The following is a 27,591-nucleotide window of genomic DNA, read 5'->3' as shown; positions in this document are numbered from 1 at the left end:
CCACAAAAAAAAATTAAAAATTTCGCTTAACTTGTGTGTATTATATATATTACTGTATTGGTTTCATTAAAACAAATAATTTCGATTAACTGATACTAAATTAATATATATATATATATATATATTGCATTGATATTATTAAGGTTGAAAATTTCGCTTAATTGATATGAAAAATTATCAATCTTAATGAATCGGTTATGAGCTATAATTTTTTTAGAGAGTGAATATTTCTTAAATTACTTTGAATTAGAGTATGAATATGAAATTATTTTGAATTTTATCGCTCATTTATTAGTTATCCAAGGGAAAAAAAAAACTTTAAGAGAGACCTTTTCGTAGTTTCTGTATATATATTATAATATAATACCGCACTTGAAGTGGATCTCGAGCCTTACGTTTGTTGTGCCACATGACAACATCACATTGGCTTCGATAATCTGACGAAACTTGCAAGACTTTGTAAGCTTCTCCATTTCCAATCATTCTTACTATTTTTCATCCCAAAAATATACTCAATACTGATCTTATCTCTAAGCCATGGGACAAATTCTTGAAAAAATTCAAGGTAATTAATTTATATCATCTTCTTATATGATTATGCTTCTTTAATTCACAAATCATGTAGCTTGCATCTTGTTTGTGATCTATTCTAGCTCAAATTTGTAGTCACAATCGATCTTGGTTACACTGGATGAAGTTGATATTACGATTTATATTTTATTTTTCTGCTTGTTTGGTTACATCGAAGAGCAATTACTGTGTCCGATCGATCGATGAGTATTATCCCCAAATGCTTTTTCCATTATTTGCTATGTCTTCTTTACTTCGGTATGTTCTTTGTCAACCCGCTCTGCTATGCAATACTTGAGCCAACGGTTTATCGAATACAGTCTCTCTGCCTCCACGGGGTAAGGGGTATGGTTTATGTACACACTACCCTCTTCAGACCCTACTTGTGGAATTTCACCGCGTGCGTATGTTGTTGTTGTTGACTATTTGTTGCAGGCAAGCAATGGAGAGAAAGACAGATGCGGAAGATAACAGACAAGGTGTTTGATCGTTTCAAAGATGAAACAGGAAAAGCTTATCTCAAGTTTGAAGACCTTTACATTGCTGTTCTACTTGTCTACAAGTAACTCACTGTTTTTTTTTTTTTTATAATAACTTTTTCAGGCTAATCTTTTGAGTTCACTACATCTAATGGCTTGTGTTGTTGCAGTGATATCAACAAGCTTTTGCCTGGTCCTCACTTTGATCCTCCTTCTAAAGAAGAAGTTAGAGCCTTGATGCAGGTACAAATTCAAACGAATTCAGTAGCTTTTGCTTAGACCCTGTATGTATTAGGGAATTCAATAAATATGTACAAGTATTACAAACTCACTAACTAAAACGAGCTATGAATTCGGTGGTAAGTTCTGAATATTTCCATAAACTTCAAATTTTGGCTCTGCCTCTGATAGTAATAAACCCAACAATGCATCTTGCATTCCTTCTCTGAGAATCTATGTTGTTCAGACTCTTCAAAAATGCCATTAGGTGTGTCAGGTCCTCCAAAGTAAGGTATTTTTGAAAGATTCAACAGGGGTGTGGCATCAATTTTGGAAAGTCCGAGCAGCAACTTTAATCATGCCATATTATGGTATTAGGGGGATTGTTTCCTTTTTATCACAGTATTATTTATCTTCGTGTTTTTCCTTGGCACAGGAATGTGATATGAATCTTGATGGTGAACTAGATCATGAAGAATTTGTCAAATTTGTGAAAAGATTAACAAAGGATACCTTCATCATTGTGAGTCAGGGACTGATTATTACTTTAGCAGTAGCACCAACAGTTGCTCTGTTAACAAAGAGGACAACAGAAGGAGTCCCTGGTGTTGGGAAAGTGGTGCAGAAAATACCAAATGCTGTTTATGCCTCTTTAGTTACCCTTACAATTGTCATGTTTCAGAAAGTAGCTGAGGCTAAGGCAATTTGAAATTTGTTTTCTTACAGAACCAAGATTCTCCTTATGTGTTATGTGTATAAGATAACAGACATCTGCTACGCTTGCAAGTTGATCTCTTGTGATTTTTGCTTACGTAAATCCTAGTAGTAGTGTAATATGCGAGCTCATGTTTTGGTTGGGCAGCTCACAGCTTTCATATTGTGTTTTGCACAATTGGTGATGAGTAGCTTTCTTACCACTAGGAAACATAATGCCTGATAGTTCAGATATAAAACTCGCAAAAATATAATACTTCAAGTGTGTTTTTGACCATTATCTCTTACGAATGATCAATTTTGAGCCTAAACTGGTATAATGTTCAGTTGATCTTGACTCTACAAATAGACAGTTTTTTTTTAGCTCCCCAGAGCAAGATTATTTGCTCCAATGGCTGAAAATTTGTTTTTTTCGCCACTTTTCTGCATTATTTGAAGAGTTCAAGTATGTGCATTGACATAGTAGGTTTGACTTACAACATGCACCTCTTCATCGCAAACTTGATATAGTGACATGAAAAATGGAGTAACAACATGCTATAACTGGTTGAATTGAAGTAAATTTGTACAAGTATTACCCTCACGGTGTCACGAAGAGAAAGAGAATTTATTATTCCCAAACATCCGAAGGGAAAGAAATGGATACGAAAACCATAAATCTCTGAAAGGAGTACGTTGTTACAGATTAGTATAATCAATGAACATCCACACGACAAACATCATACATACAACAGGAAGTTGTTAATGGGAAGAGACGCAGGAATTCACAAGCCATGCTGGCAGATTTGCCATTTACCACTCGAAGGAAGCTTTAATATCATCCAAGCTCTGCCCAAGGGAGTGCCTGCCAAAAGAGAAGGAATAAGTACAAACTAGAGATTCGGGTAAACAAAGGTGAAAGGAGCTCATTTGATTTGCTTTGAAGTTAATTCAATGAGAAAGGTTGCAGAAAGTAAGACTCCATTCTGTGTATACAAACATTATCCGGTATCAGACATCATATGTTCTAGTTTTTATTTCAACAGAATATAAGCATGAGGAGGGGTAGACAGTAGAAGAAAAAAGGTTTAAAGAGAATTATTTTCAGCGACTAGTTTCATCTGCTTCACTGCTTGTTACCAGTTCAGACACGAGTTGGCACTCTGTAAAAGCGCCTGGTATTAGTACCATCCCTACAAGCTTTAAGTCTGCTAACTGACAGTATTTTGAGAGAGAAATGTCAACCAGGCCTATTAAAACTGTTGTAGGTTTGTAATTAGGTGGGAAGTAAATATCAAGGTGTAGTGAACTGATTGCAATATTTTGGAAGGGGTGTAAAGATTTGACAAGTTTTATGAGATCAACTTCACATAAAAGACTTCTTGATCATAGTATCAACATTTTATAGTCATTTGTTTCTTTTTTGTTTACTTTCTTTTTCATGTTCTTATTCTACTATTAGGCAAGACCAGAAAACCATACGTCGCAAAAAATGCAAGTAGCATACTGCGCACATATACAGGCTAGAGGATAAAATGAGAGAAGTGTTGAGATGGTTTGGTCATGCTATGCAGATCTTAGATACTCCGGTCCATATGTATGAAACCATAGTAATTGCAGATGTTAAATAGGGACAAGGTACTTTCTCAAAAAGATAGAGGGACAAGGTAAACCTAAAATCAAAAGAAAACGATACTGTAGTGAAACAAATGCAATCTCTTGGAAGTTGGAATCCATGCAGATTTAACAGAAAGTAGAGCACAATGGAAAATAATCTATATAGGTGATATTGACCAGTAGGGATTCATTGATCAAGACCATCATGTTGTACGCTTACTTTAGGTCCAATGTTCAGCTAGGAGTTTGAGATTTGCACGCAAATGCAAGATACAGAGAACTTCAAAACTTAAATTAGTAAATATTTGACTGAGACAGATCTAAATGGAGCGACATGGATAGTGAGGATTCGTATAACCGGCCCCAACTAGTTTAGAATTGAGGCGTTAATAGTTGTTCTGGTTCTCACTCTAAAATTCATGATTTTTCAAGCTGTCACCACAGAATGTGATTGTACTTCTAGGATCAATAACGGGAGACTGCCCCCTCACCCACTTTTCCCTGAAGATAAACTTGATGAACTAAAGTAATCCACTTTCTGCATGGATTATCTAAAAGAACCAGAGCATTCATCAGAAAAAGAGAATCTGAATCCCATTCAACAAATTTGTAGGAATCTCTAGCGCATCTCCTAGGTCAAAACATTTGTTTTTTTAACAAAATTATCTTCTCAAACTTGAGGAGCTCATCTTACTTTGTACTTCTATGTGTTTGTTAACAAGTTGAAGCAGATAAACGATTAACTAAAACTTGGTCATGGAAATGTCTTTTTGCTGGATCAATACAACGTGCAATTCATACTACTGTTAGCCTTTGCTTCGCCGTCAAGGTTAAGTAAATGCTCTGAATATACTAATTGTAAAGCTATTGAGTATACAAAATTCAACATTCACCTTCAAATTCAAGATAAAGATTATCTGTTAAAGAGTATACTAACTATAATGCTTATATGCTACATTCCAAGCAAGCATCAGGAACATGCTTCATGAAAACACTGAAGACGACTGTCTATCATCCTCCGATCCTCAAATTTGTCCTTATCCCATTTAACCCATCCTACCAATAGAAACCAATTGTAACTTAACCTACTTGCCCAAAGTGACCTTTTATGCCTCTCTGAAACGTTATGTAGCAACACTAACACAACTTGAGAATAACCTTATTCTCAGTTTTTTTTACACCCTAGTTTACATTGGTCCACAGAAGCACATTAGAGATTCTGTCAGGAAGCCAAGTGCAAAATGGATTTTTTTAAAAAAGGTCAAGTAATATGTTGGACCCCATAAACTGCTGGACTCACTAGTAACTACGAGGCTATGGAAAACTTAAAAACATCTTGAATGTATATACCACCACTAAGGAATTTATATATCTGAGTCTGCGCATCAGAAGCCATATAGGTTTTAGTCTTAGACAAAACCCATTGAAAGGCCTGAAGAAATGTCACACAGCTTTAAGCATTCTTAGAGCCCGTTTGGATTGGCTTAAAAAAAACAGTTTTTAAGTCATAAATAAAAAGTCAAACTGAAATGACTTTTAAGTCAAAAAATAAAAAGTAGGGGGAGACCTACTTTTAGTTTTTGACTTATTTTAAGCCATTTTAAACTTATTCTAAGACATTTTTTACCTTGCCAAACACTTTCTAACTTATTTTAAGTCATTTTTGACTTATTTTAAATTATTTTTTATATTTGCCAAACACTTCCAGAAGTCAAAAACTGACTTAAAAGTAGATTTGACCAACTTTTAAGCCAATCCAAACACCCACTTACTCTGTTGGAAGATTCTGTATAGTTCATTTTGTTGCTTATATTGCTTATCATCAGAGAAAAATGAACAATATTCATACAGATGAGCTCACTAATTTCAGAATTGGTAACAGAGAATCCTTCATTAGTACAACTACCAGACCTCTCAAGCTAATCCTTCATTTTGTTGATCATAGAATGCACTTAGAACTGTTGGATCACACTAATTACAACCTAACACATCAGAAATAATAACTGCAAACAAGAGTTGATCCTAATTTCCTAATGCTGGACAAAATGAAGTTGCAGCTGAACCAAATAACAGTGAACTTGGAAAAGAAAGTACGAAATAGAAATAAGCCTCATTGCCAACTCTTAACCAGTCTCATCGTACAATTTCTGCCATTTGTAGTGGCAGCAATACTGAAAAGTCAAAACTCGTGGTGACCACATAGATTTTGATACGTAATTAGAGGTCCTAGTTGTGATTATATCCTCCTCGGAAAGCATATAAATTTACTTTTGAGTTTTGACAGCACTGCAGATTCCAATTCCATCACCAAATATGACGACCAAAAAAGGGAGATAGATGGCACAAGGTAACAACATACATAATAGGAATGAGTTTCATACGCAAAATATCAAGGAGTTCTACTTTCTCTAACAACTCAGAACTCTCAGATTAAATCATCAAATTAACAAAGACAATAGCAACCGTATATTTCATACAATACAAAAGTTATAGGCCTCTTACTTGTGCATGCAGTACTTGTATTCTTGACTCCTTACTGTATCTTTTTCCCCTTCCTCCAACTAATTCAAAACACACCAATACATATACTCAGCATCATGAACATAAAGATAAACATCTCAACATGCCAGGAGAAACATTCAAATATAAGTTTTTCTTACAGGATCACTTTGATAAACGCGCTCATAACAAACTGGTGACAAGCATTGTAGAGCACAATTCTCCTTGTCTACTGCTGTAGCAATGCACTTCTGACCCCATAATCCACTTTTTTTTCAAGACAAAAACAATACACAAAAATTAGCCAAAAAGAAAAAATTCCAAGCCTATTGATTTGTTTGGGTATTAAAACCTATAACACAAAATTCATAGATCTGTGGGTTACTACTACTCTCTCAAAACAAAAATTGTAGAGAAAAAAAGGAATCTTTTTCTGGGTCCATTAAAACCCAATTCGCAACATGTAATTAAACTTGAAAGTACCTCTCAATATCTGCATAACATTGGAGTTTCTTTTCTCTGATCTCTGCATCCTGTTTGTATTCAACAACAATCAGAAAAGATCAGAATAAAAGATGAAAGCAACATCAACAACAAGAAAAACATTCATAAAAAAGACTTACAGAGATTGGGCGACGAGACTTAGCAAGTACTGTTGGAGAAGAAGACAGAAAAAGTAGAGAAAAAATTACGAAAAGTACAATTTTTTGGCTATTGTGTATGGAAGCCATAGCAATGATTTGATTAATAACAGCTTGTTCCAGTTCCACTATGAGTTTAGAAATCCAAGATTGATTATTTGTTGATAAATATCAAATTGACCCACATATTCTTGAGTAATGTCATTTTATCCCTCCAAAAGAATTGGAATTTTCTGACTCACCCATGGAAGACCAAGGAGGCAACTAACATTTTTATTAGTTAATTATAATGTCAATAGTATACATGATGAACAAATATAATTATTTTGACGATCAATTAAAAACATGTAACTTGTCCCGGTTGTTGATAGACCAAAAAAAGAAAATTTTACATAAATCTTATAGTGTTAAGATCTAATTACATCATATATCAGGTCTTTTCAAATTACAAAAATCCCTTAAATTTGGTGAAATTCGGATACATCTCAAAATGTCATGATACATCGTGTCCCAATTTTGGAACATCCCGATACATTGCGTCTCGGTTTTGGATACATCCCTCAACTGGTCCCAATACATCGCGTCATTTCAGATACATCACTCAATGTCCCGATACATCGTGTACGTTCCAATGCATCGCTTAAAGTGATGTATCCGACCAATACATCGCGTAAAGTAATGTATCCGAGAATAGAAGAGAGTAGAGATTTTTGTAATTTTTTCGAATGATAGAAAATTTTAGAGAATATGGTAAAATAAAGGGAAAATTGTATGAAATAGCAAACTATTAATTCAAATTAAATGTTATAGTCATAGTTTCTTTTATTTGTAATTCGCGGCAAACATTCCATGTTTTTGTCATCCCATTTGTATACCGAAATATACAAATAGACCGAATTATACAAATAGACCCAAATACATATTTTTTATGTATATATATATATCGAAATATACAGATTAATAGTCATAACAAACATAAAGTTTGCTATGGAGCGCAATTATACAAACTATAGCTATAACATACAAATATGATTTTTATGTTTGCCAAACCTAAAATTTACTCTAAAATAAATGGTGTATTTAGGTAATTTTCTCAAAATATATGTTGCAAATGGATTTGGTTGGCAAAATGGTAGCATATAGTGAACATAAGCCCATTTATGATTATTCTATTGGGCTAGATGCTGAAAAGTACTTGGGCCGGAAGTTAAAAGGGATGAATAACCAACGTTTAAATAGTCCATTAGTCTGTTAAAGGATTCTTTTTTGAGAAAATTTTCAAAACAATAATATTTTAGCCTTGAGTGGTACTCCTTAGCAATAGTTTAACTATTTATTAAAAATAGCAATATTTTAGTTTGTTAAATGATTAGTTATGTATTTATTTTATTTTGATTAATTTAAAAGAATACAAATACTTGATAATAGTAAAGAGAAAATCATGGAACAGAAAGTTTTAAAAAAGTAGAAAACGATTTTAAAACTATTTCAGTTACTTTTTGAAAAGATGGGATGTTGCCATTTTTTATGTCAAGTGTTTTTCTTTCTCTTCCCTTCTTCATAGTTCCAAAAAAATAATTTTGTTGTAATAGTTTTGTCTTCCGAATTAAACAATTGATAATATTCATAGTTTCTTCAAATTGAATTCGGCATATTCTTTAAACGGATGTTTTTGAAATCCACGAAAATAATTATGTCAGTTCCATTGGATTCAACAAATTTCATCAGTTCCATTGGATTGAATAAATTTCGAAATCAGGTTATTCTTTGCAGTACTTGTGGGTTTAAGGGGCACAATAGGCGTTCGTGTAGGAATGGACCGCGTATTATTTAGTTAATGATGATTCAATTTTATATCTTATTAGAGTGGAATGTTTCCCAATTTCTAATGTCCTCTGTTTTATATAGTTGTATTTCCTTCTAATGCCCTCTATTTTATATATTAGAGTGGAATGTTTCCCAATTTCTTATTTCCTTGAATTCTTTGAATATGTTTTCACTTGAAATGTATTCATTTCCATGTTATGTATATATATATTTATTTTATTTTATTTTATTTTGTATTTATGCGTAATTAATTTAAATTGTAATTGAAAAAATTGTATCAGTCATAAAAAAAAAATACAAATTAGTAGTAAAACTAATAAAATAATATTGAAAATACATTTTTTGGTGAAATACATTTTTTGTGAATACATAACAAATATATTGAGTTGTATTCAAACTAAATTGTATTTATATTTCAATATTAAGTGTTGGTTTATTATTATTTTTTTACTTTAAAATTGTACTTACTATTTCTCTTGATAAGTTATATTACAAAAATTCATGATGTATTTCACTATCAGTTAGTATCCCAAAACATCAAGATGTATTTCAATATCATTTTGTATTCCCTTCTTATAATGTACTCATCGCAATTTTATATATTGTGTACTCATCAAACTTATCTTGCTAATACTACTATGATTAAAACTGACAGAGAGTATACACATGAATACCAAAAAATGTATTCTTACTAATAAATACAAAACATTAAAATTATGAATAACAAAGTTCAAGAGTTTTTATAGTAATAAAAACTCAACTTTACAACTTTACAAAAGCAACCATAAATCATCTGGCCAAATGTCTTTTACCTTACTACAACATGGTTGCCACATTGACTATAAAACTTGTACAATATGCACATGAATATAAGACCAAAACTTCAAAACATTAAAATTATCAAGAAAAGAAAAGTTAAAGAGTTTTAACATTAATAAAACCAGAACTTGATAACTTTAGAAGGATTCCATAGCAATACAAAAACTAATGTATATTAACTAAGAATATTGAAAACACACCAAAAATATAACAATGACTCATCTATTTGAATTATATCATTTTCCTCAAATGCTACATTAATCCTGCTATGTTGCGGAGGTGCTTCATTGTCACTTATAGCTCCGGCATCATTCTTTTGTTGGCCATAATTCCATATGAATTTACAAATTCTACAAAATCTAAAAAATTAAAAGAAAATCACAAATATTTTTTTTGAAAATCACAAATATTTGATGAATAACTAAACAAAATCACATAAAAATTGAAAAATTCGACTGGAAATCCGTAATATATAGAATCGGTGATTTAAACATCAAATCAGAATAAATCAAAATGGATAATGGAAATTACCTTGCTAATCGAGAAATCTGCTTGAATTACTAAATAGATTTCATTTAACAATAAAGAAGATTTCTTGATGAACAACAATTTAGCACCTTTAAAAAAGATAAACGTGAAAGGTAAGAAACGTGAATAGTGGGGAAGAAATGTGAATGGTGATGAAAAAAGGTTAATGTGTATTAGTTAATTTTTTTTCTCTTTAAACCGTTATTGGTATATAATTTGTTCCAGTGAATGACTCTTTCCCTAAATAATATTAATTTTATTTACTAAAATCTGAATACATATTATTTTATAAAAATATTGTCATTCTGTCATTTTAAATAAATATTTTAAATTGTTGTTATTATGACTAATTATGTTAGTTATTATGACTTAATTGCTAATTTTTCCTTTTTTGTCAAAAAAAATCCAAGTTGAGAACAACTGTCAAAATATCTACATCATTTTTATGATGGATGAGGTATATCATGTAATAGTTGTATGAGGTACTCCCTCCGTTTAAAAAAGAATGTCCTCCTTTTTTTTTAGTCTGTTTCAAAAAGAATTATCTCTTTTTTTTTGTAACATTTTACTTTCAGCTTTCCGCGTGGCATGTTTAAGACCACAAGATTAAAGGACAATTTTGTACATTAGACATAACTTTAATTTATGACCACAAGATTCAAAAGACTTCTTTATTTTCTTAAACTCCGTGCCAAGTCAAACTAGATCATTCTTCGTGAAACAAAGATAATATATTTTTAATTAAAAAAAGAGTACATACTGTAGGTTCCATGTCTTTTCAACCTCTCCCTTTCTCTTCTCACTCCTTCACCTCACTTGTATTTACCCCTCTCTTTAATATGAAGTACTTGATATTATTATTTTTTAATTTTAATATATTTCATTACATAAATTTAAAATAATACAATAACAAGATAAAAGCAAAAAAATAAAATAGTAATATATTATAATTAGCATTTCATTATTTCTTAAAATTAATATTTATTTTCCTTAGCTTTTTTATAGTTCATAATATTCATTTGTCAAAAATGAAATAGAGATAAATATATTGATACTAATTTAAATTTGAAGTCAAATAATTACATACTTAAAAAAGTTAAACTAAGATGCGTGCACTTAACCTCTAAAAAGTTAATTGTTTTAGTTTTAGGATAAACATAAATAGTTATTTAAATTACGTTAATCAATTCTTTTTTTTCCATTTTACTCTCTCCGTCAATTTATTCGATTATTTTTCTCTCTAAATTCAAGCTATAAAATGTATTTTTGCATATGCTAACATGATAAGAATTGCAACTTATAGTATTTTTGGTTGAATTGCAACTTAGTGGGAAGGATTATTTATGAACAAACATTATAAGTTGTAGTTCTTATGTTGATATAAAAAATAAAAATATGTTTTAAAATATTAATTAAATTTACATTGCTTGATTTCAAGAATAAAAAGATATCATATAAATTGACGGAAGAGTATGTATATATTTAAGTGTTTATGGAATTTTTTTGATTTTGGGTTACATTAAAATAGTACAAAAACTTATGTAAATATTTGTCAAGATTATTGATGCTCTTTCCATTATATTTTCTTGTGAATATTTGATGAATTTAAGTATATATGAAATTATTGAGAAGAGAAAAAATTAATAATTTATATCCCTTTACAGTTTACGGATATTAGTTATTTATTTTTTCTTTTACGGATTCTTTAAGAAATTATAAATAAAAATGATACATTATTAATTTACTCCTTAAGAATTGTTTTTGCAATTTTTCAATTTTTGTTTATATTTTTAAGAATAATTAATTACTAGTGTAATGAAAATAAAAATAAAATTATAGTTTAATTTGTTAATTGACAAATAATTTTTAATAATTATTTTTAGTAATGTAAATAATCAATAAATGAAAGAAAAATAATATCAAGTGTTAAAAGTACGGTGAATTAGGCTAAATTTTACATTTTTTATAAATAAAATTATTTTTTAAAAAAAGGAAAAACAAAGAAGAAAAAGAAATGTTGAAAAATTGAAGATTTGAATAAAAGAGAAAAAGTTAAGAAGGAAGAGAGAGAAACGGATTTGGCCCATTTTTCTGAAAATGGGATCCAATAATCCACTTGACAAATTCTAAGAAGAGCCTCATACAACTTTTGTCTGTCACATCATATCTATCCCTCATTCATCATAAAAATATTTCTTCCGTTTCATATTCAATGGACAATTAATATGAGACGGAGGGAATAGTGAGCAAGGGAAGCAGGAATTAATTGAGATATGGATTACACCCATATTAACCGATACATTTGAGCTCATTATCATGTGGATTAATATGATCTCTCCGTCCACTTATCAATTCAAATTCAATTTAACTCGATCATTTAAGCAAAAGCTTGTCCATGACAAATATATTAATGTTACTGAGAGCATAATTGGTGTGGACAGAAAGTCTTCTAATTGGGTCATGTCAACTAGCTAGTCCTACTTTTCTAGAACAAAAAATAAATAAAACTACTGTAGTTTGTTATTAAATCATTTTAATTGCTATTATTTTCATGTTGATGCAGTAACTTTTACTGTCTGCATTTATGTGTACAAAGACTAATTTAAATTATTGATAAAGTTTCTAGAAAAAAATTAAAAACTGATTTTTAAATCATTTCAATTATTGATAAAATTTCCAACAAAGGGATGCATTTGCATGTGGCTTCGGTGACCTTTTTATTGTTTTACATTCATATTAATAAAATATAATAATTAATAAAAGACTAAGATAACAAGGTTGGATGGAATTCAAAATTGACGACTTTAACAAGGTATTACTATTAATTAATAATAATAAAATGTGAGAGTGGTTAATGAAGGAGAATAAATAATTTAAATATTATGATGGAGTAGTTGATATTTAGAAAAGTTTGCCTTAAAATAGTTTCATAAAGGAATGAGGTTTTGGCTTTTCATCTACTTTTTTGTCACATTGTCAATGTCAGCTTCTTGGCATTTGTTAGGTAGTATTACCTTCATTCACTTTTAATTATTAGGTTGTGTTTTTCAAAAATTATTTTGATTAATTTTTAAAATTAAATTAGACTTAATTTAATATTTAATAAAAAATTTAGATATTCAAAAACTATACAAAAAGTACTATAAATTTCATTTTTTTGCATATTAATATAATGAAAAAATACATCGTACAATGTTAGTCAAAGTTATGATTAATTTACTCTAAAAAAGAAAACTATGACAATTAAAAGTAGACAAAGATAATAATAAATTTTTGTTGCTTTATATTTATTTTTTATTTTCCCTATTTTCTTAATCGGCTCGTTCTCTATGATGAATACCACAAATTTTTATTTTTTTCAGTTTGCATGTGTTAAAAGCATTGAGTTTAGTTAAGTTTGCTTTATATATATCTGCATGTATACTTGTCGAAACGCATTAGACTAAAATATATACAATATTTCCATATGAATGGATAGCTCGGTGCATTAAGCTTTCGTTATGTATGGAATTGTTTTAGTAAAAGAACGGACTATAAAGATCTAGTGTACGTAGCCTTATCCTGCTCTTTTTGTAAGGGTGTTATTATTATAGTTCACAGTCATGACTTTCTAATCACATAATAAGAACTTTAACTATATATGAATAATGTAATTTTCCATCGTACAAGGTTCGGCCCAGACCTAGCTCCACCCTGATGGTGATCTAGCTTAATTAGGGACCCTTTCACTATCTATGTGGTTAGATGTTAGCTAGGCCTCATGTGTTAAGGAAATAATATCAGCTAGGCCCTATTATATTGGTCTAGTGATGGAAGTAAATCAACTTGGACCTCTATATAAATTTTGGATTTAATTTGATCTTTTATTTTTAAGAATTTATCTTTCATATATCGACAATATAATAATTAATATACTATTATAAAAGATTAATTGTATGTATATGTATAATTCACAAAACTTAGGATTAGTAAATTGAAAAACTTAAGGATGTGCTTAGTATGAACTATGAAGAATGTATTTAATGCAAGTTACACTAGTGGTATTTCATGTGGATTGTTTTCTCCTCGCTTCAACAGCACTCCACCTGTTGGGTTATGAAGGTAAATAGGGCGTCATGCGAAAGCTTATAATTGCAAATTATATGGTTGACAAATCAAATGACAAATAAAAACATACTAAAGATATAATATTATTATAGTTTGATCAAACGACCTATATATTAAAAACTATAATATTGAAAAACATAAACATATTGGGAGAAAATCTCCTCATAAACTAAAATCTTAAAGACTACATTGTGGATGTTATTGTTATAGAAGGAACAAACCTATATTTATAGAGTCCTAAAACCTTTCATACTAGAAAAGAACTAGCTACTCCAAAACCTTTTCCTAAAAGGAAAGAATAAATAAAATATGAAAGAATATTATATTTTCCTCTCAGGAAAAGTAAAAACATTTATGTTAATGTTTTGTCTTTTCTTTAAGGAAAAATAAACCTTAAATTATGGTAAGAAAATCAGGGCAAAACCCTAACACCACCCACTCCCGATTTCTTGAGTGCGCAATTTAGAAAAGATGAAAAAATAAAAAAACCCTCTTTCTTCAAAACTTGGATTCAGTCTACCGCCTTTGCTTGAACCACAACCCCCTTGCTCACCCCTCTCCGCCCCCACTCTCACCTAGCCCTACGTACCCCTTGTGTACAGTTCACCTTTATCTAGATATCGTATATCTAAATTATATATAAATTAATATTATTAAGATAATAGTTTTTTATTTACTTATTAAATACTAAAAAAAAAAGTAAAAAGTTACATATTTTTCATAACGGCCATAAAACACACCCTAATATATAGTAGAATTTTTTTATGTCGATTATATATCGTTAATTAAGTGGTATCGACAAAAGCAAAGGTCATGTAATAGATATGGTTTATTATGTTGCACTTTATGCAGTGTCATATTATTTGATCAAAATTCAAAAAACTCAAATAGATAAAAACACAACAATATTTTGAATTCCTAATTGTGATTATGTGCTTTTATAAAGATGGTAGTTTGGTATATATATATATGTACATAGAATATATATATCATTGATTAATTCCTTAAATATTCCTAAATTTGTCTCCCTCTATATTAGTTGCTTTGTCTTTGTTTTTTTTAATATAAAAAAAGTGAATGATGACATATTGACTTACTTTTAGGTGGTCCAATTTATAGAGTCACATCTTTTGTAAAGTAATTATCTTCAAGAGTGCACTTTTTTACAATTTTTTATATTATAATGTAATTATGTATATATCTTGGTGCAAATTAAAGCTAACTAGAAAGCTATAGGTGACAAACTTTCTGCGCATGAGGTTAAAGTTTGTTGAATGTTTGAGTATGCTTTACCATGAAAAGAGAATAGTATGTATATAATAATTGTTCCTCATGTGCTAAAAATTTATAACAAACTCCACCTTTTTCTTATTAAAAATATTTTGTACTGTTCTAACTACTATACTTTTTGTGCATATATATATATATTCTATTCATATCTTTTGAAAATAAAATGGATTTAGAATTTAAATTTTATGAGTTTAATATTTAAGATTCGTAACATTAAAGTTATTATGAATTTATATTTATTATCTATTTAATAAATTTGTACATTGTGTCAAAAGTATCTAGTCATCATTACGTGGATATATAGCTTTTCTCTTAAGAAAAAAAGTGTTTGACACTTCGATGTCGACTTATCAGGATCGAAGAAGATCCCCATAGGTTTGATTGATTGTCAATTTAAGTAGTACATGAATTGAATTTAAAACATCGCGAGACTGTTCGATTCTTATCTATCATTTGATATTTAAGGGAGAACTGCGATAAAATTTCTAAAACATGAATTGAGTTTAAAACATCGTGAGACACAGTTCGATTCTTATCCATTTGAAATTTAATGGAGAACTGTGATAAAATTCCTAAAACTTTTTCTTAGAACATGTGTTTTGATTTGATACGTGCAGGGAACACTTGAGAGTTTCTTCTTTTTTGAATGAAATGTACCCAAAAAGGGAAGAAAAAATACACTTATCAAAATTCTCTTTTTGGTATAGCTACATATGTTGTTAAATTTGAAACAAATTGATCGGATTAATTTATATTTACGTTGTGTTTCTTATTAAAGTTTTCTCAAATTTTGAGGTTCAAATTTGAGGTCTATGATTTAAAAGCGGAAATATTTTATCCATTTTCACAGCATTTAATTAGCTCATTTCATCACCTGAGTGGAAGTGCTACCATTATTAAAAATCAAGATTTTTCCATTGCAAATCAATGAAAAATTAATATTATAGAACATAATTTTTCCACTAATTTCTCATCGAATTCGCTCACTGAAAAAATGCATGATGAAAAACAGATTTTCAATAAAATAATTGGAAATTTTCTAGTTTTTCCAAATAAAACATTTACTGTATTATTTTTTTCTTTTTACGATTCAAACAAAATATTTATAAAAATAACTGTGGAACATTTTCCAATAGGAAAAATAGCGACTTTTTAAATAGTGTACAACATATCCTATGTGTCCAAATTAAAAGGATACCAGGAAAGTGGGAGGTGTTTGAGGCAATTCTTCAATAGTTGTTGATTCAAAAAGTAATTTGTTTTTATTTTTATAGAGTTTAAGATTTATGCAGTGAAGATAAAAAAAAAATATATGTATACAAATAATTTAAAAGATAATGGGAGGTAATTATATTAAAAATAGCATTTATTGGACACAATATCTTAAAATAAAAAGGGAAAATTAGTTAAATACACAACTTATTTTATCATATTCTCTAAAATTCTCTACCATTTGAAAAAATTACAAAAATCCCTACTCACTCATATTCTCAGATATATCACTTTATGCGATGTATTGAGACATTGAGTGATGTATTCGAAACTGAGACATGATGGATCGGGATATTGAGGGATGTATCTGAAATCGGAACGCGATGTATCGGAACATTTTGAGATGTATCCGGATTCCACCAAATTTAAGGGATTTTTATAATTTGAAAAAGAATAAGAATAGAATGTAATTAGTTCTTAACGCTATGAGATCCGTATAAAATTTCTAATAAAATAAATGATAAGTAAGACGAGATAGCACGTTAAAGTACACTTTGATATAATGCTCACATCACATGTTACCTTAGCTTTCATTAACACAAATATCAAATAATTTTGGAAAATCAAAGAAAGGTTAAACAAATCAAAACTTGTATCTTCCATAATTTGATCAATCAACATTATTATTATTTACATATATCAATCTTAAACACTAACTCTTGGCAATATATGTAAAGCAATTGCCTCTATCTCTGGCGGAGTACTCACAACTCGAATCACATTAGCTGGCGTTACTGAAACATCCACCACAACTATCAATCGACCGCGGCCACAAATGACACAAACTCGTCCTCTTCCAACAGTAATTTGCTCAGCTTCTTTCAAATCATCACAAGATTCAATTAACTCTTCCCATTGATCAGTTTCTGATACATATTTGCTCAATGACCCCTTTGTCTCATCCACTACGTACATCTCACTTTCATCAATTATTGTTGTTGTTGTTGTTGATGATGATGATGGCCCAGTCCATCCTTCTAGCATTCCCTTTGGCATCTCTCCCCACTCATCTGTTGTTACATCGTAAACCGCACCTTGTTTTACTGCACGCCCCTTGATATTTACCTGTTGAAAATATAATTAAGTAAATAAAAAGGTATTATTAGCTTCGATAGTTTAAATTCATAGGATTCAATATGGTATCAAAGCCAATGGTGCCAGAGCTACATAGACTTAAGGAGTGTCAATAGAATATACCCATCAATCGCTGAAAATTATTGTACAACATATATGTAGTTAAATGTTACTTCATTCGTTTCAATTTATGTATCTTAATTAAGTTGACTTGAAGTTTACAAATATGAGAAAAACTTTTAAATTTTAAGATTTTACACTAAAGATTGTATAATACATTTACCAAAATACCCTTGAATCATGTGATCTCAAATATGTCATATGATCCGATATTGAAATTAAAAAGTTACTATTGAGTAATAGAAAGTGACGTTCTCTTTTCAAAAAAGGCTAAAAAAAAAAGGTCGGGCTAAAAAAAAAAAAGGTCGGACGACACAAATTGAAACAAAGAAAGTACTTTTTATATATATACACAATAAATCTTGAATATATTTAGCGAAACTTCTTATTACTTTGACAATCAATCAAAACAGTTAATAAGTGACAACAAAATTGTGCAATACCTTCGGCAAAATTCCTAGTTAAAAGTTGTAACAATGGTATTGCCACTCTTATTAAAAAGGAGGAAAAAAAGGATTTTCTTTTTGCGTGCTTAACTCAATAAAAAATAAAATTAGCTTTTAAATGAAATGATCAAACATTTACCATGCATAATTTCCCTCTATATACAATAGCATCAACAAATTCTCTACAAAATCTTCCATCTTTTAACCCTTTCAATTTCTCCCACTTCCATTGATCAACCTTCTCCTTCACATCCCATTTCTCTAAAGACCTTGCTACATCACCATGATAAGCTGAGCCCATACCACTTGCTACATACACATTTCCATTTACAGCGCTCGAACCACACCATCGCCGCGGTGTGGGCAAATTGGGGCCAAAAAACCATTTATTACACGAAGGATCGAAGCCCAACGGCCGTTCAAGTGCCGGAAGAAATTTATGAGTTGTAGCAGCAATAAGAATCATTCGTTCTGCAACAGTTAACGATTGAATTGAAAGACTCCTTGATATAAAAGATGGATGATGGCGTAGTATGCGAATTGGTGGATCTGATGTAGGCGGATTTGGTAACGGAGTCCACTTAGATGAAATTGGATCTAAGCAGAAAAACTCCACAGTACTAGTACTAATACTATTATTAGTACTAGTACTGTTGTTGCTGTTGTATGATGTTGAAGTAGCAGCAGTACTGCTATTTCGAGAGCATACAACATAAAGACAGTAAAAAGGAGGAAAAAATGATGTGTAAATGAGGCGTCGCCATGATTTGCAAACGCGATAAAGAAGTGAAGGGTGAAGATTGGAAAGACAAAGATGAGCTAAGTGATTTGGCAAGCCCGGAATCAATATTTGTTCTTCATTTTCTTCATCGTGATGTTGAATTTTGACGCACTTTAAAGCGTCTTCTTTCATGGCAATGTAACTAGATCGATTTTTTCAAATTGCTCGCCATTTCTAAGTTCATAATATATAGCCTTTCAGTGGACTATATACGTCCCAGTTTACACGGCACATACTTTATATTTCGGGAGGCAGTCAAGTTTTTCTTTGAACAGATTTTTTCATATTTTTTTGATTATTTAATTTAAAGTTGTTAGTTACGGTAATTTATAGTATATTATGTGATATATATATATATATATATATATATAAATTAAAAATAACAAACTTAAAACTTTCATATGTCGAAATTCACGATCAAAGTTTATAAGTTTAAAGGTCAATCTGGTGCACTAAAGCTTTTGGTATGCACATGAAGAGAGGACCACAAATTAAAGATCAAGGAGAGAATTTAAAGCAAAAATCAGGGAACTTGAACATGTGGTCTCTTCGTAAATCTAGATATATATATAAATTGAGATAATATTATTTGCTAACACTAAAACACTAAATAGTGTACTTGGTTGAAGGTTAAGTTATTTACCTTGAGGATTAATCAATTTTCCACTAAATATTTTTTTCAACGATGTACTCATATTCTAGAAATTTAAAATTCGTCAATGTAAAGATTTATTATACACAACCTTATCTTGCATTTCTGTAAGAGACTATTTTTACAACTTGAACTCGTAATCTCCTGATCACATGACAATAGCTTTATGAATCAAGCTAAAGCTTCCCAAAGTTAAGAGGTTTGAATGTATAACGAATTATACTCTCTCCGTTCCTTTTTATACGTCATCCTTACTATAAATAATTGGTCAATAATACTTGTCATTTCATAAAATCAATGTATAAGTTACAATATTCTTCCTATTTTATCCTTATGAGCTATTAGCCTTGAAAATATACATTTGACCAACATAGAAAAACTAAGTAAATAATTCATGTTCATTGGTAAAATTAATTAATCAAAACAAATTAATTCATAGTCATTACTTGAAAACCTGAGTTCAAAAAAAAATTAAATAATAGTAGAATAGCAAATTTACTTAATTTTTTAATGCACGTAAAATTTAAAATGGTGACATATAAATAGAAACGGATAGAGTATACTAATCGTAGCTGGGTAGCAGTTGAAGTCATAATTTGAAGTACTAGAGTTAATTAGGCGGTTGGAGTTTGTCCATACCAATAATAAATGCACAACTTTACGTATTGATTGCTTACAAATTAATATGGAAAAATATCTAAAAAAGAAAGGGCCAAAGGATTTCAGAGGGCCACTTCTCAGGATTCGACATAAATTGCAAGCAAATGCTTCAATTCTGTGGGTGGTCACAATTCCCCCCAGCTAGGCTTTCTCAAGTCCATTTCTAATTTCCATCATAGAAAAGACACATTCATATCTTAACCAATTAGAATGTGCCTAATAAGTTCCTCTATATGCATATGACATTGAGACAATATTCACGTATTTGATCAAAAAAAGAAATCAGGTCCCAACATAAGGGCCGCATGTTGAAGACAGGGGCGGAGCTACAATATATCAAGGATGATTTAGAAAAAGATAAAATATTATTCGATATGACTATTTATTATGTTTAACCTAGTTGCATTTAACTCCTCATGCAAACAATGAAGTTAGGACAAACACTTCATTAGGAGTAAGAGGGCTTCGGTACGAATAAAAATGTTTTTCAAGGATTTCTTGTGTATGTAAGTAAAAAAATATTATCATAAAAATATTTATATATAATCTAAATAAAAACTATGAGAGGCGAGGGTGGGGTGGAGGTGAAGATGAAGTGTGTTGAAGGGTGGAGAGGACACAATCAGCGTAGAGTGCCACCAGTGAAACTTGTTTTCTATACTTTCATTAGAAAAATCATTTTCCTCATTTTAAAGAAACATATTTTCTTAGAGAAAATGTATTCCAAAATTTTTTATCAATCGAACATTGGAAAATTGGGAAATGTTTTCCTCCCTACTACTGCCCTTCCTCCCAATCTTTAACAAATTATTCAAAAGATATGCAACTACTGCCTTGCTATAAAATTTCTAATTCTTCATACTAATTAACCACATAGACTGACCAAACAAAGGAAGCTGAGATAACAAGAAGGTAATTAAATATGAGTATATACTATATGTAAAATTTATCTCATTCTGTATTCAGTTGAAATTGAAGTTTCAACAGAAATTGAGAAAAGTTGGGGGGAGGAAAGAGGGAAAGAAATATAATAGGAAATAAGAGAGAACAGCTGCCTAGGAAACAAGAAGAGCAATTTTTTTTTTTGGTTTGTTCAATTTTTGTAAATACTAAGACAAAGTTAAATATCCTTTTCTGCTATTTCTACTTACATTCACCATTTGCGCACAATCTTCGCCATCCTTAACAGCTCCTGAATGATGACATGATCCTTCAATTACATATTATTAATATCTCTGCAATCCAAATATCTCTTTCATGCTTTAGCTCATGCATAATGTCGATTAATATTCATACGGCTAAAGGCATCTCAATTTCCTTTGCGGAGTTGATAGATGATGAATCTCCTCCATCTTGTTTACCATCATTGATGTTATTGCTATTAGAAGTAGCAGAGTTTGCCTTGGAATCAGTCCTGGCAACACCAGGTTTCCCCATTGTGGGAGCCCTTGAGGTCCGCCTTGAAATCTGGCGGTTGTCATCAATGCTGCTATCGCCAAAACAGCAGTGTTTCAAGCAGGTGTAAATGTAAGTCAGGAGCCAAAATATGTAAGGAGAACCAACCAAGATCAATCCTGCAGGAGCAAACCACGGCTGAGAATAATCTGGCACGAAAAGGTAGAGAACAAGGAGGACACCACCAGTTAATACACAAAGACAGAACAAGGAAGAGATCAGAGGAACCCTCAAATCCCCCACCCTCTCCTCCATTGTCCTTCTTCAAAAATTTTCCTTTTATATCTCTACAAAAGGATCAATCCGTCTTTCTTCCTTTTTCCGTTGTTTCTTTTCTTCTCTTCTTTCTTTTCCTCTCCTTTACTCTAAATATGTTCTCTACTTTTCTTTCATTGTCGTCATTTTTCTCTCATTCAGATTCTTCCTCCTCCACCTCCTCCTCCTTCACTAATGGAGATCATGCAATCAAGATCTCTCTTTTTTCTTTTCTTTTTTTTTTCCTTCACTTTTTTTGGTTAACCTGTTTTCCTGGAGATGCAAACGAGAAACAATAGGATGGACAATTTCAGACAGGAAAGAAGAAATGCGTTTAAAGCGGACGGTTGTTTATGAAAAATAAAATGGTAATGCTGATCAATTTGTTTTAACCAAATTAATACAAAATATAGAAAGAATAACAACTAATAGTACAAAATATAGAAATGTGTCATTCTTTATGGAACGGACTAAAAAGGAAGGTGTGTCATATAAATTTGGACAAATGGAGTATAAAATCTTCAAAACCAAACCAAAATAGTATAAATGCCGGTTAAAATAATATTCTATAAAATATTTCTTTCTTTGAAGAAATGTTTTAAGGGAGAAAATCAGTTTTGTCCCTCTCCTTTTGCCTTTAAATCAAATTCTCCCTCCAATTTTAAACCGTAGACATTTTCTCCCCTATCCCAAGCAATATTTATTTTGCACTTAGATTTTCAATCCTCACTATATGTAATTTGTTTATTATAATACTTAAATTCCTTATTTCAACTTAAGTGCTTTGTCTATAATTCATATTTTATTCAAAATTATGATTTTTAAATGTATAAACCTTCTAAATAAAATGATTTTAAGGGCGCTAAATTAACTGGTGAAATTATAAATGCATGTTTATATTTCATTCTAAATTATTGACCTCTATCTTATGTGCATATTTTTAATATTGTGATACTTCTTTTTCTATCTAAGTTGTTTGATTTACCTATATAATAGGGCAATTTTTATTTATGGAATAAAACAAGGTAAATAAATGGTAATCATACATATTTTAGAGTTTGCTTCATCAAACAAATAGTTTATACAACACCATATATTAATAGTTATTCCAAATATTTGCAGACATAACATTTAGTTATTAGTCTATTGGAATTTTATATATATTAGTTTTTAAACAAAGATAAATTACACAGATTCTTGAGTCGGAAAAAACAAACTATTTTAATTGTTCACTGTTCAGGTCTGGAGATAATATTTTAATAATCATATATGTCTTCAAAATCAAACATCTTAATCTTAAGCAAAACAAATGGGGTCTTAATGAAGTTAAATGGAACGACATTGTTCCATCGTAAATAAGATTAAGCAATGTTTGATGTTCCAACGTCGGGTGACATATCATCAGATGACGCGCTTTTTCTGTCACATCATCACTCAAGGGGGTAACTGATTCTCTTCAAACAAGATCGGGGAGGTAAAGGGTTGCCCGCAAAGTTTAGGTGTATAAGAAATTTTTTGGGACAAGTAAGGAGGAAAATATGTATTTTCCCTACCCACACATGTATACGTGTGTGTATAAATATATGTTCTCAGTATGTGTACACGTGTATGTATTAAGATTCTATATGTGAATATGTAACATATTATGTGTGTGGGCGCGTGTCAATATACACACACATACATATACATATGCATATGTTTTCTGTATTTATTTATGCTTAATTTACTAAGTTCATATGTCAAAAGATATGTATGTATCCTATCCTACATCTCATACCTTGTATGTAAAACTTACTTGTATCCTGTTCAAAAGTTCCTCTAACATTGGGAAATTTATCGTCTGCAAGAGCTTAAATCAATTCTCACTTCTGTCAAGCACAACTTTATTCAAGATTCTCATCTAGCTCTCGTATATAAAATGCAAAACAGCTTAAAGTTTGAACTTACCTTCCAAAACGCGGAGCTATCACCAATAATTGCACCCCAAGTGTGGCTTTCACGGGTGTACCTTCGTCAAGCATTAGGTTGCAGGTCTTCATAGAAGCACATAATGGGCTAGCATCTATCAGAGATATCAAGCAACATCTGTCAAAGAAACGGGACCTATAAGTTGATGCATTCCACAAATTAACACGCGTAGATCTTCAATTTAGATATGGTTGAAAAGCATACCTCTCGATGAGACTTCACAATATCTTGAAAGGTTTTTTAGTGAGTAAGTTTTCAATCCCAGAGGGATTCACCAAGAGGAAAACAGAAATTCTACTCTGGAACTTTTATAGACTGAAATAAAGGGAAAAAATATGTTAGGGAACATTAATTTCTTCTGAAGAACCGAATTTTGAATAACATCCCCGATAAACTAATGTGCCACTATCTTCAATCAATGCAGAAAGACTTCCTAATGCTTTGTATATGTCCATTGCTCTAGGATTGCATTTGTCATTTGAAACAAACTGAGAAATACAACCATTTATCTCAATCCAGCTACACGCCAATTCTTTCTTCAAATCATACTTTTTAAGTAGTGCTCTCACACGAGCTGCATCTTTCCACATTCCTCTTGAAGAATACATATTTGATAAAAGCACACACATTCCAATATTAGAAGGCTGAAGGCTTAGAAGTTTCTGTTCTACTAGATCACTTAAATCAAAATTTTCATGGACTCTACAACAACTAAGTAATGTCTCCCGAGCATGAGCAGGGAGATCAAGAGGAATTTGCTTGACTAGTTCAAAGGCTTCAGTTAGCATCCCTGATCTCCCAAGGAGATCAACCATGCAGTTATAGTGCTCAGACTTTGGAATTATACTCCACCTTTTCTCCATTGATACAAAGTAGCTCCAACCCTCGTCCACTAATCCAGAATGAGCACAAGCAGTTAGGACACCAAGAAAAGTTACATGGTCTGGTTCATATCCAGCTTGAATCATAGAAGGAAAAAGATCGAGGGCTTCTTTAGTCGAACCATGACATGCTTGTGCTACAATCATGGCATTCCATGATATTGTGTCTCGTTTTTTCAAACTTCTGAAAAGTGAGGAAGCTTCATATATAAATCCACACCTAGAGTACATGGATATGAATGCACTCATAATCATTGTATCATTTTCAAAGCCACTCTTAGTTACACTGGCATGCAAAGCTCTTCCCCAACCATACAAAGAAAGAACTCCACATAACGAGACCACATTGGAAAATGTGGTCTGATCTGGCCTGTAATTGTTTTGCAACATCTGGATATATAAAACCAAAGCTTCCTCATTTTGATATCCTGAAATGATAGTGTTCCATGAGGTTTCATCTTTTCTAGGCATCTGCTCAAACAACTCTCGAGCACTAGTTATATCGTCTTGTTGAATGAAACCCCACAACATCGAATTCCATGATACTGTGTTCCTACATGGCATTGTATGAAACAGGTGTAGAGCATCTTGCAGTCTTCCATGTTGCAGATAACCACTTAGCATTGAATTCCATGCAATATTATCCTTTTGAGGCATTGCAGCAAAAAGTTTTCCTGCCTCCTCCACGTTATTGTTTTCACAATACCCTTTAATCATGGCAGTCCAAGCCACGACATCCTTGTCAGGCATGTCCTCAAACAACCTTCTAGCTTTTTCCACCTCCCTGGCTCTTAAAAAACACGTAATCATACTAGTCCAAGATGCCACATCACACCTAGCCATTCTCATAAATAACTTATACGAATCCTCAGTCCGCCCCATTTCAGCATAACCTGCTAACATAACATTACAAAGTGTCACACTTTTCACTGGTGCTTCACTAAACAACCTCTCAGCTTCACTCACATCCCCATACTTGAAGTATCCTTCAATCATAATCCCATACGATACATCATTCTTAATCCGCATTGCATCAAACAACGCTCTACCTTCCTCTATTCTCCCATTGCTCACGTACCCCGAGATCATTGAATTCCAGCAAACCACATTCTTATCATCCATTCCATCAAACATCCGCCGTGCCACTTGTAAATTCCCATTCTTTGCATACCCACTTAACAAGGCTGTCCAAGAAACAACATTTCTACTCGGCATTGTGTCAAACACTTGTTGAGCATCATGAAGCATCCCATTTCTTACATACCCAGAAATCATACAGTTCCAAGTTACTACATTCCTCTGAGGCATTTCATCAAACAACTTGCGTGCCCCCTCAACATCACCTTTCTTGAAAGAACTAGTAATTTTTGAGTTCCAATTGTACAAAGAGTTTGCAATTGAACCCACATATCGAATCCAAAAACAAGAATTTGCGTTCCTAAAGCAAATATATGAAGCCCATTTGAGCCGTCTATACATAATACTACTTAAATTAGACATTAGTTAAGGTTGATTTCAAGCGGGGAAAGAAAAAGGAAAGAGTAATAATTTGGACAAGTATACAAACGTGCGTCCAACGTGATAATTCGCATCATATATCACATCGTATGTGTATTACTAGTTTTGAATTTTTAATTATATAAAACTAGTAAAATTATCCGTGTCTCGCGCGGAGATTTTAGTATCACGAAATTTATAAAATAATACTTATCTATCCGTCGTTAAAACTAAAATACTATATTATATTACATACAAAATTACGTAGTAATGAACATTAATAATTTTATAATTTATCTTTTTGCTTTCCAGAAGTATTACTATTTGAGATTTTTGGGATCAAATGAACATCAACCCGATATATTAAATTTTCTAATAAATAAAAAATCATTTGTGAAGGGATAAATAAATTTTAAGAGGCGGAAAAAAGTGGATAAATATTCTAATTTTAAAGTTTAGAAAGTTCAGCCCTACTTTTTGCTTTACATATATCAATTTAAAGTTCCCCATTAAAATTATCATAAGAAATTATTAAAATGGAAAATTAAAGGAAGAATGTATCATATTGGACAACAATTCAACTTATCATATGTACTTGAAAGAGAAAAATATTACACAAACAATTCTATTTGTTAGGGTGCTTTTTAAAAATCGGCATACTAAAGTGATGAAGTTCAATTTGATACTATACTTCTATTCTAATTGCAGTGTCGAAAAACACATCTATTACTTCAAGAAAATTATTTACAACTTGCAGTAAACTTGAGAATCTATAAATACTTTATATTGAATATGAGCAATTAGTTTATTTTGTAGTTATCTATGTCTTTAAAATTAAAAGAGGCTCCAATCTAGTCATATTTCTCTATATGTCATCCGGTACAACATCTTTGAAGTCCTGTCAAATGCTTATTAATTAATTCTTGTCTTTCTTTTCCTGGTCAGTTCGTACATCAAGGTACGATAAGATTTTTTAAGATCTTTATGTTCTTACAAAAGGCATACCAAATTTGAATTTTGTCTTCAAGAGATGGTAGTATAGATCTTTAAGGGATTTTTTTAGTGTACCTTCAACAATTGCAGTAGAGAAAATTGTGTGAATACTCAATTAACTTATGTTATTTAATCTATACTAACAAATACTTATAACAATAACTTTGCAGAAACATAAACAATAAAGTTTAAAGCATGTACTCAAAAATAACAATTAATGACTGTAAAAAGACATAATATGATCTATA

At 31.1% G+C, this 27,591-nt stretch overlaps 5 protein-coding genes across 8 annotated transcripts; 1 reads left to right on the top strand and 4 right to left on the bottom strand.

Annotated features, from left to right (window-relative positions):
- The first annotated feature begins 378 nt into the window (after positions 1–378).
- Positions 379–2,160, top strand: LOC102594590 (uncharacterized). The gene is made up of 4 exons (XM_006354517.2): positions 379–565; positions 1,006–1,132; positions 1,220–1,292; positions 1,705–2,160. Exons 1-4 carry the CDS (start codon positions 538–540, stop codon positions 1,975–1,977), a joined length of 501 nt encoding a protein of 166 aa, XP_006354579.1. The 5' UTR covers positions 379–537; the 3' UTR covers positions 1,978–2,160.
- Positions 2,161–2,504: 344 nt separating this feature from the next.
- On the bottom strand, positions 2,505–7,006 carry LOC102594251 (uncharacterized). Its single transcript, XM_006354516.1, has 5 exons — positions 6,701–7,006; positions 6,561–6,610; positions 6,239–6,344; positions 6,081–6,139; positions 2,505–2,826 (listed from the first exon to the last, which is right to left on the bottom strand). The coding sequence occupies exons 1-5, from the start codon at positions 6,806–6,808 to the stop codon at positions 2,775–2,777; spliced, it is 375 nt and encodes a 124-aa protein (XP_006354578.1). The 5' UTR covers positions 6,809–7,006; the 3' UTR covers positions 2,505–2,774.
- Positions 7,007–17,069: 10,063 nt separating this feature from the next.
- Positions 17,070–19,224, bottom strand: LOC102593919 (F-box/kelch-repeat protein SKIP25-like). The gene is made up of 2 exons (XM_006354515.2): positions 18,341–19,224; positions 17,070–17,626 (listed from the first exon to the last, which is right to left on the bottom strand). Exons 1-2 carry the CDS (start codon positions 19,112–19,114, stop codon positions 17,207–17,209), a joined length of 1,194 nt encoding a protein of 397 aa, XP_006354577.1. The 5' UTR covers positions 19,115–19,224; the 3' UTR covers positions 17,070–17,206.
- A 2,360-nt stretch (positions 19,225–21,584) lies between these two features.
- On the bottom strand, positions 21,585–22,004 carry LOC102593272 (uncharacterized). The gene has a single exon (XM_015311907.1). The coding sequence runs from the start codon at positions 22,002–22,004 to the stop codon at positions 21,585–21,587; it is 420 nt and encodes a 139-aa protein (XP_015167393.1).
- A 231-nt stretch (positions 22,005–22,235) lies between these two features.
- LOC102593599 (pentatricopeptide repeat-containing protein At4g02750-like) lies at positions 22,236–26,437 on the bottom strand. Of its 4 annotated transcripts, none has more exons than XM_006354514.2 (3): positions 24,177–26,437; positions 23,952–24,089; positions 22,236–23,872 (listed from the first exon to the last, which is right to left on the bottom strand). In XM_006354514.2, exon 1 carries the CDS (start codon positions 26,351–26,353, stop codon positions 24,311–24,313), a length of 2,043 nt encoding a protein of 680 aa, XP_006354576.2. In that variant the 5' UTR covers positions 26,354–26,437; the 3' UTR covers positions 22,236–23,872; positions 23,952–24,089; positions 24,177–24,310. The 4 variants fall into 4 exon arrangements, with proteins under 4 accessions (XP_006354576.2, XP_015167414.1, XP_015167413.1 ...); XM_015311928.1 differs by having other exon boundaries at positions 22,236–23,844; XM_015311929.1 differs by having other exon boundaries at positions 22,249–22,277.
- Positions 26,438–27,591: the final 1,154 nt, after the last annotated feature.

This window comes from Solanum tuberosum, unplaced genomic scaffold (genome assembly GCF_000226075.1).
Source record: "Solanum tuberosum cultivar DM 1-3 516 R44 unplaced genomic scaffold, SolTub_3.0 scf00173, whole genome shotgun sequence".
In the NCBI taxonomy this organism is placed as follows: Eukaryota; Viridiplantae; Streptophyta; class Magnoliopsida; order Solanales; family Solanaceae; genus Solanum; species Solanum tuberosum.
This window is presented reverse-complemented; position numbering and strand designations above follow the sequence as displayed.

Coding starts and splice junctions, on each gene's coding strand:
- LOC102594590 (XM_006354517.2), top strand. CDS start 538: ATGGGACAAATTCTTGAAAAAATTCAAG. Junction 1,133..1,219: donor GCTGTTCTACTTGTCTACAA/GTAACTCACTGT, acceptor GTGTTGTTGCAG/TGATATCAACAAGCTTTTGC. Junction 1,293..1,704: donor AAGTTAGAGCCTTGATGCAG/GTACAAATTCAA, acceptor TCCTTGGCACAG/GAATGTGATATGAATCTTGA.
- LOC102594251 (XM_006354516.1), bottom strand. CDS start 6,808: ATGGCTTCCATACACAATAGCCAAAAAATTGTACTTTTCGTAATTTTT. Junction 6,611..6,700: donor AGTCTCGTCGCCCAATCTCT/GTAAGTCTTTTT, acceptor GAATACAAACAG/GATGCAGAGATCAGAGAAAA. Junction 6,345..6,560: donor TGTTATGCAGATATTGAGAG/GTACTTTCAAGT, acceptor TTGAAAAAAAAG/TGGATTATGGGGTCAGAAGT.
- LOC102593919 (XM_006354515.2), bottom strand. CDS start 19,114: ATGAAAGAAGACGCTTTAAAGTGCGTCAAAATTCAACATCACGATGAA. Junction 17,627..18,340: donor ATAGAGGGAAATTATGCATG/GTAAATGTTTGA, acceptor TATTTTCAACAG/GTAAATATCAAGGGGCGTGC.
- LOC102593272 (XM_015311907.1), bottom strand. CDS start 22,004: ATGGAGGAGAGGGTGGGGGATTTGAGGGTTCCTCTGATCTCTTCCTTG.
- LOC102593599 (XM_015311927.1), bottom strand. CDS start 26,353: ATGTCTAATTTAAGTAGTATTATGTATAGACGGCTCAAATGGGCTTCA.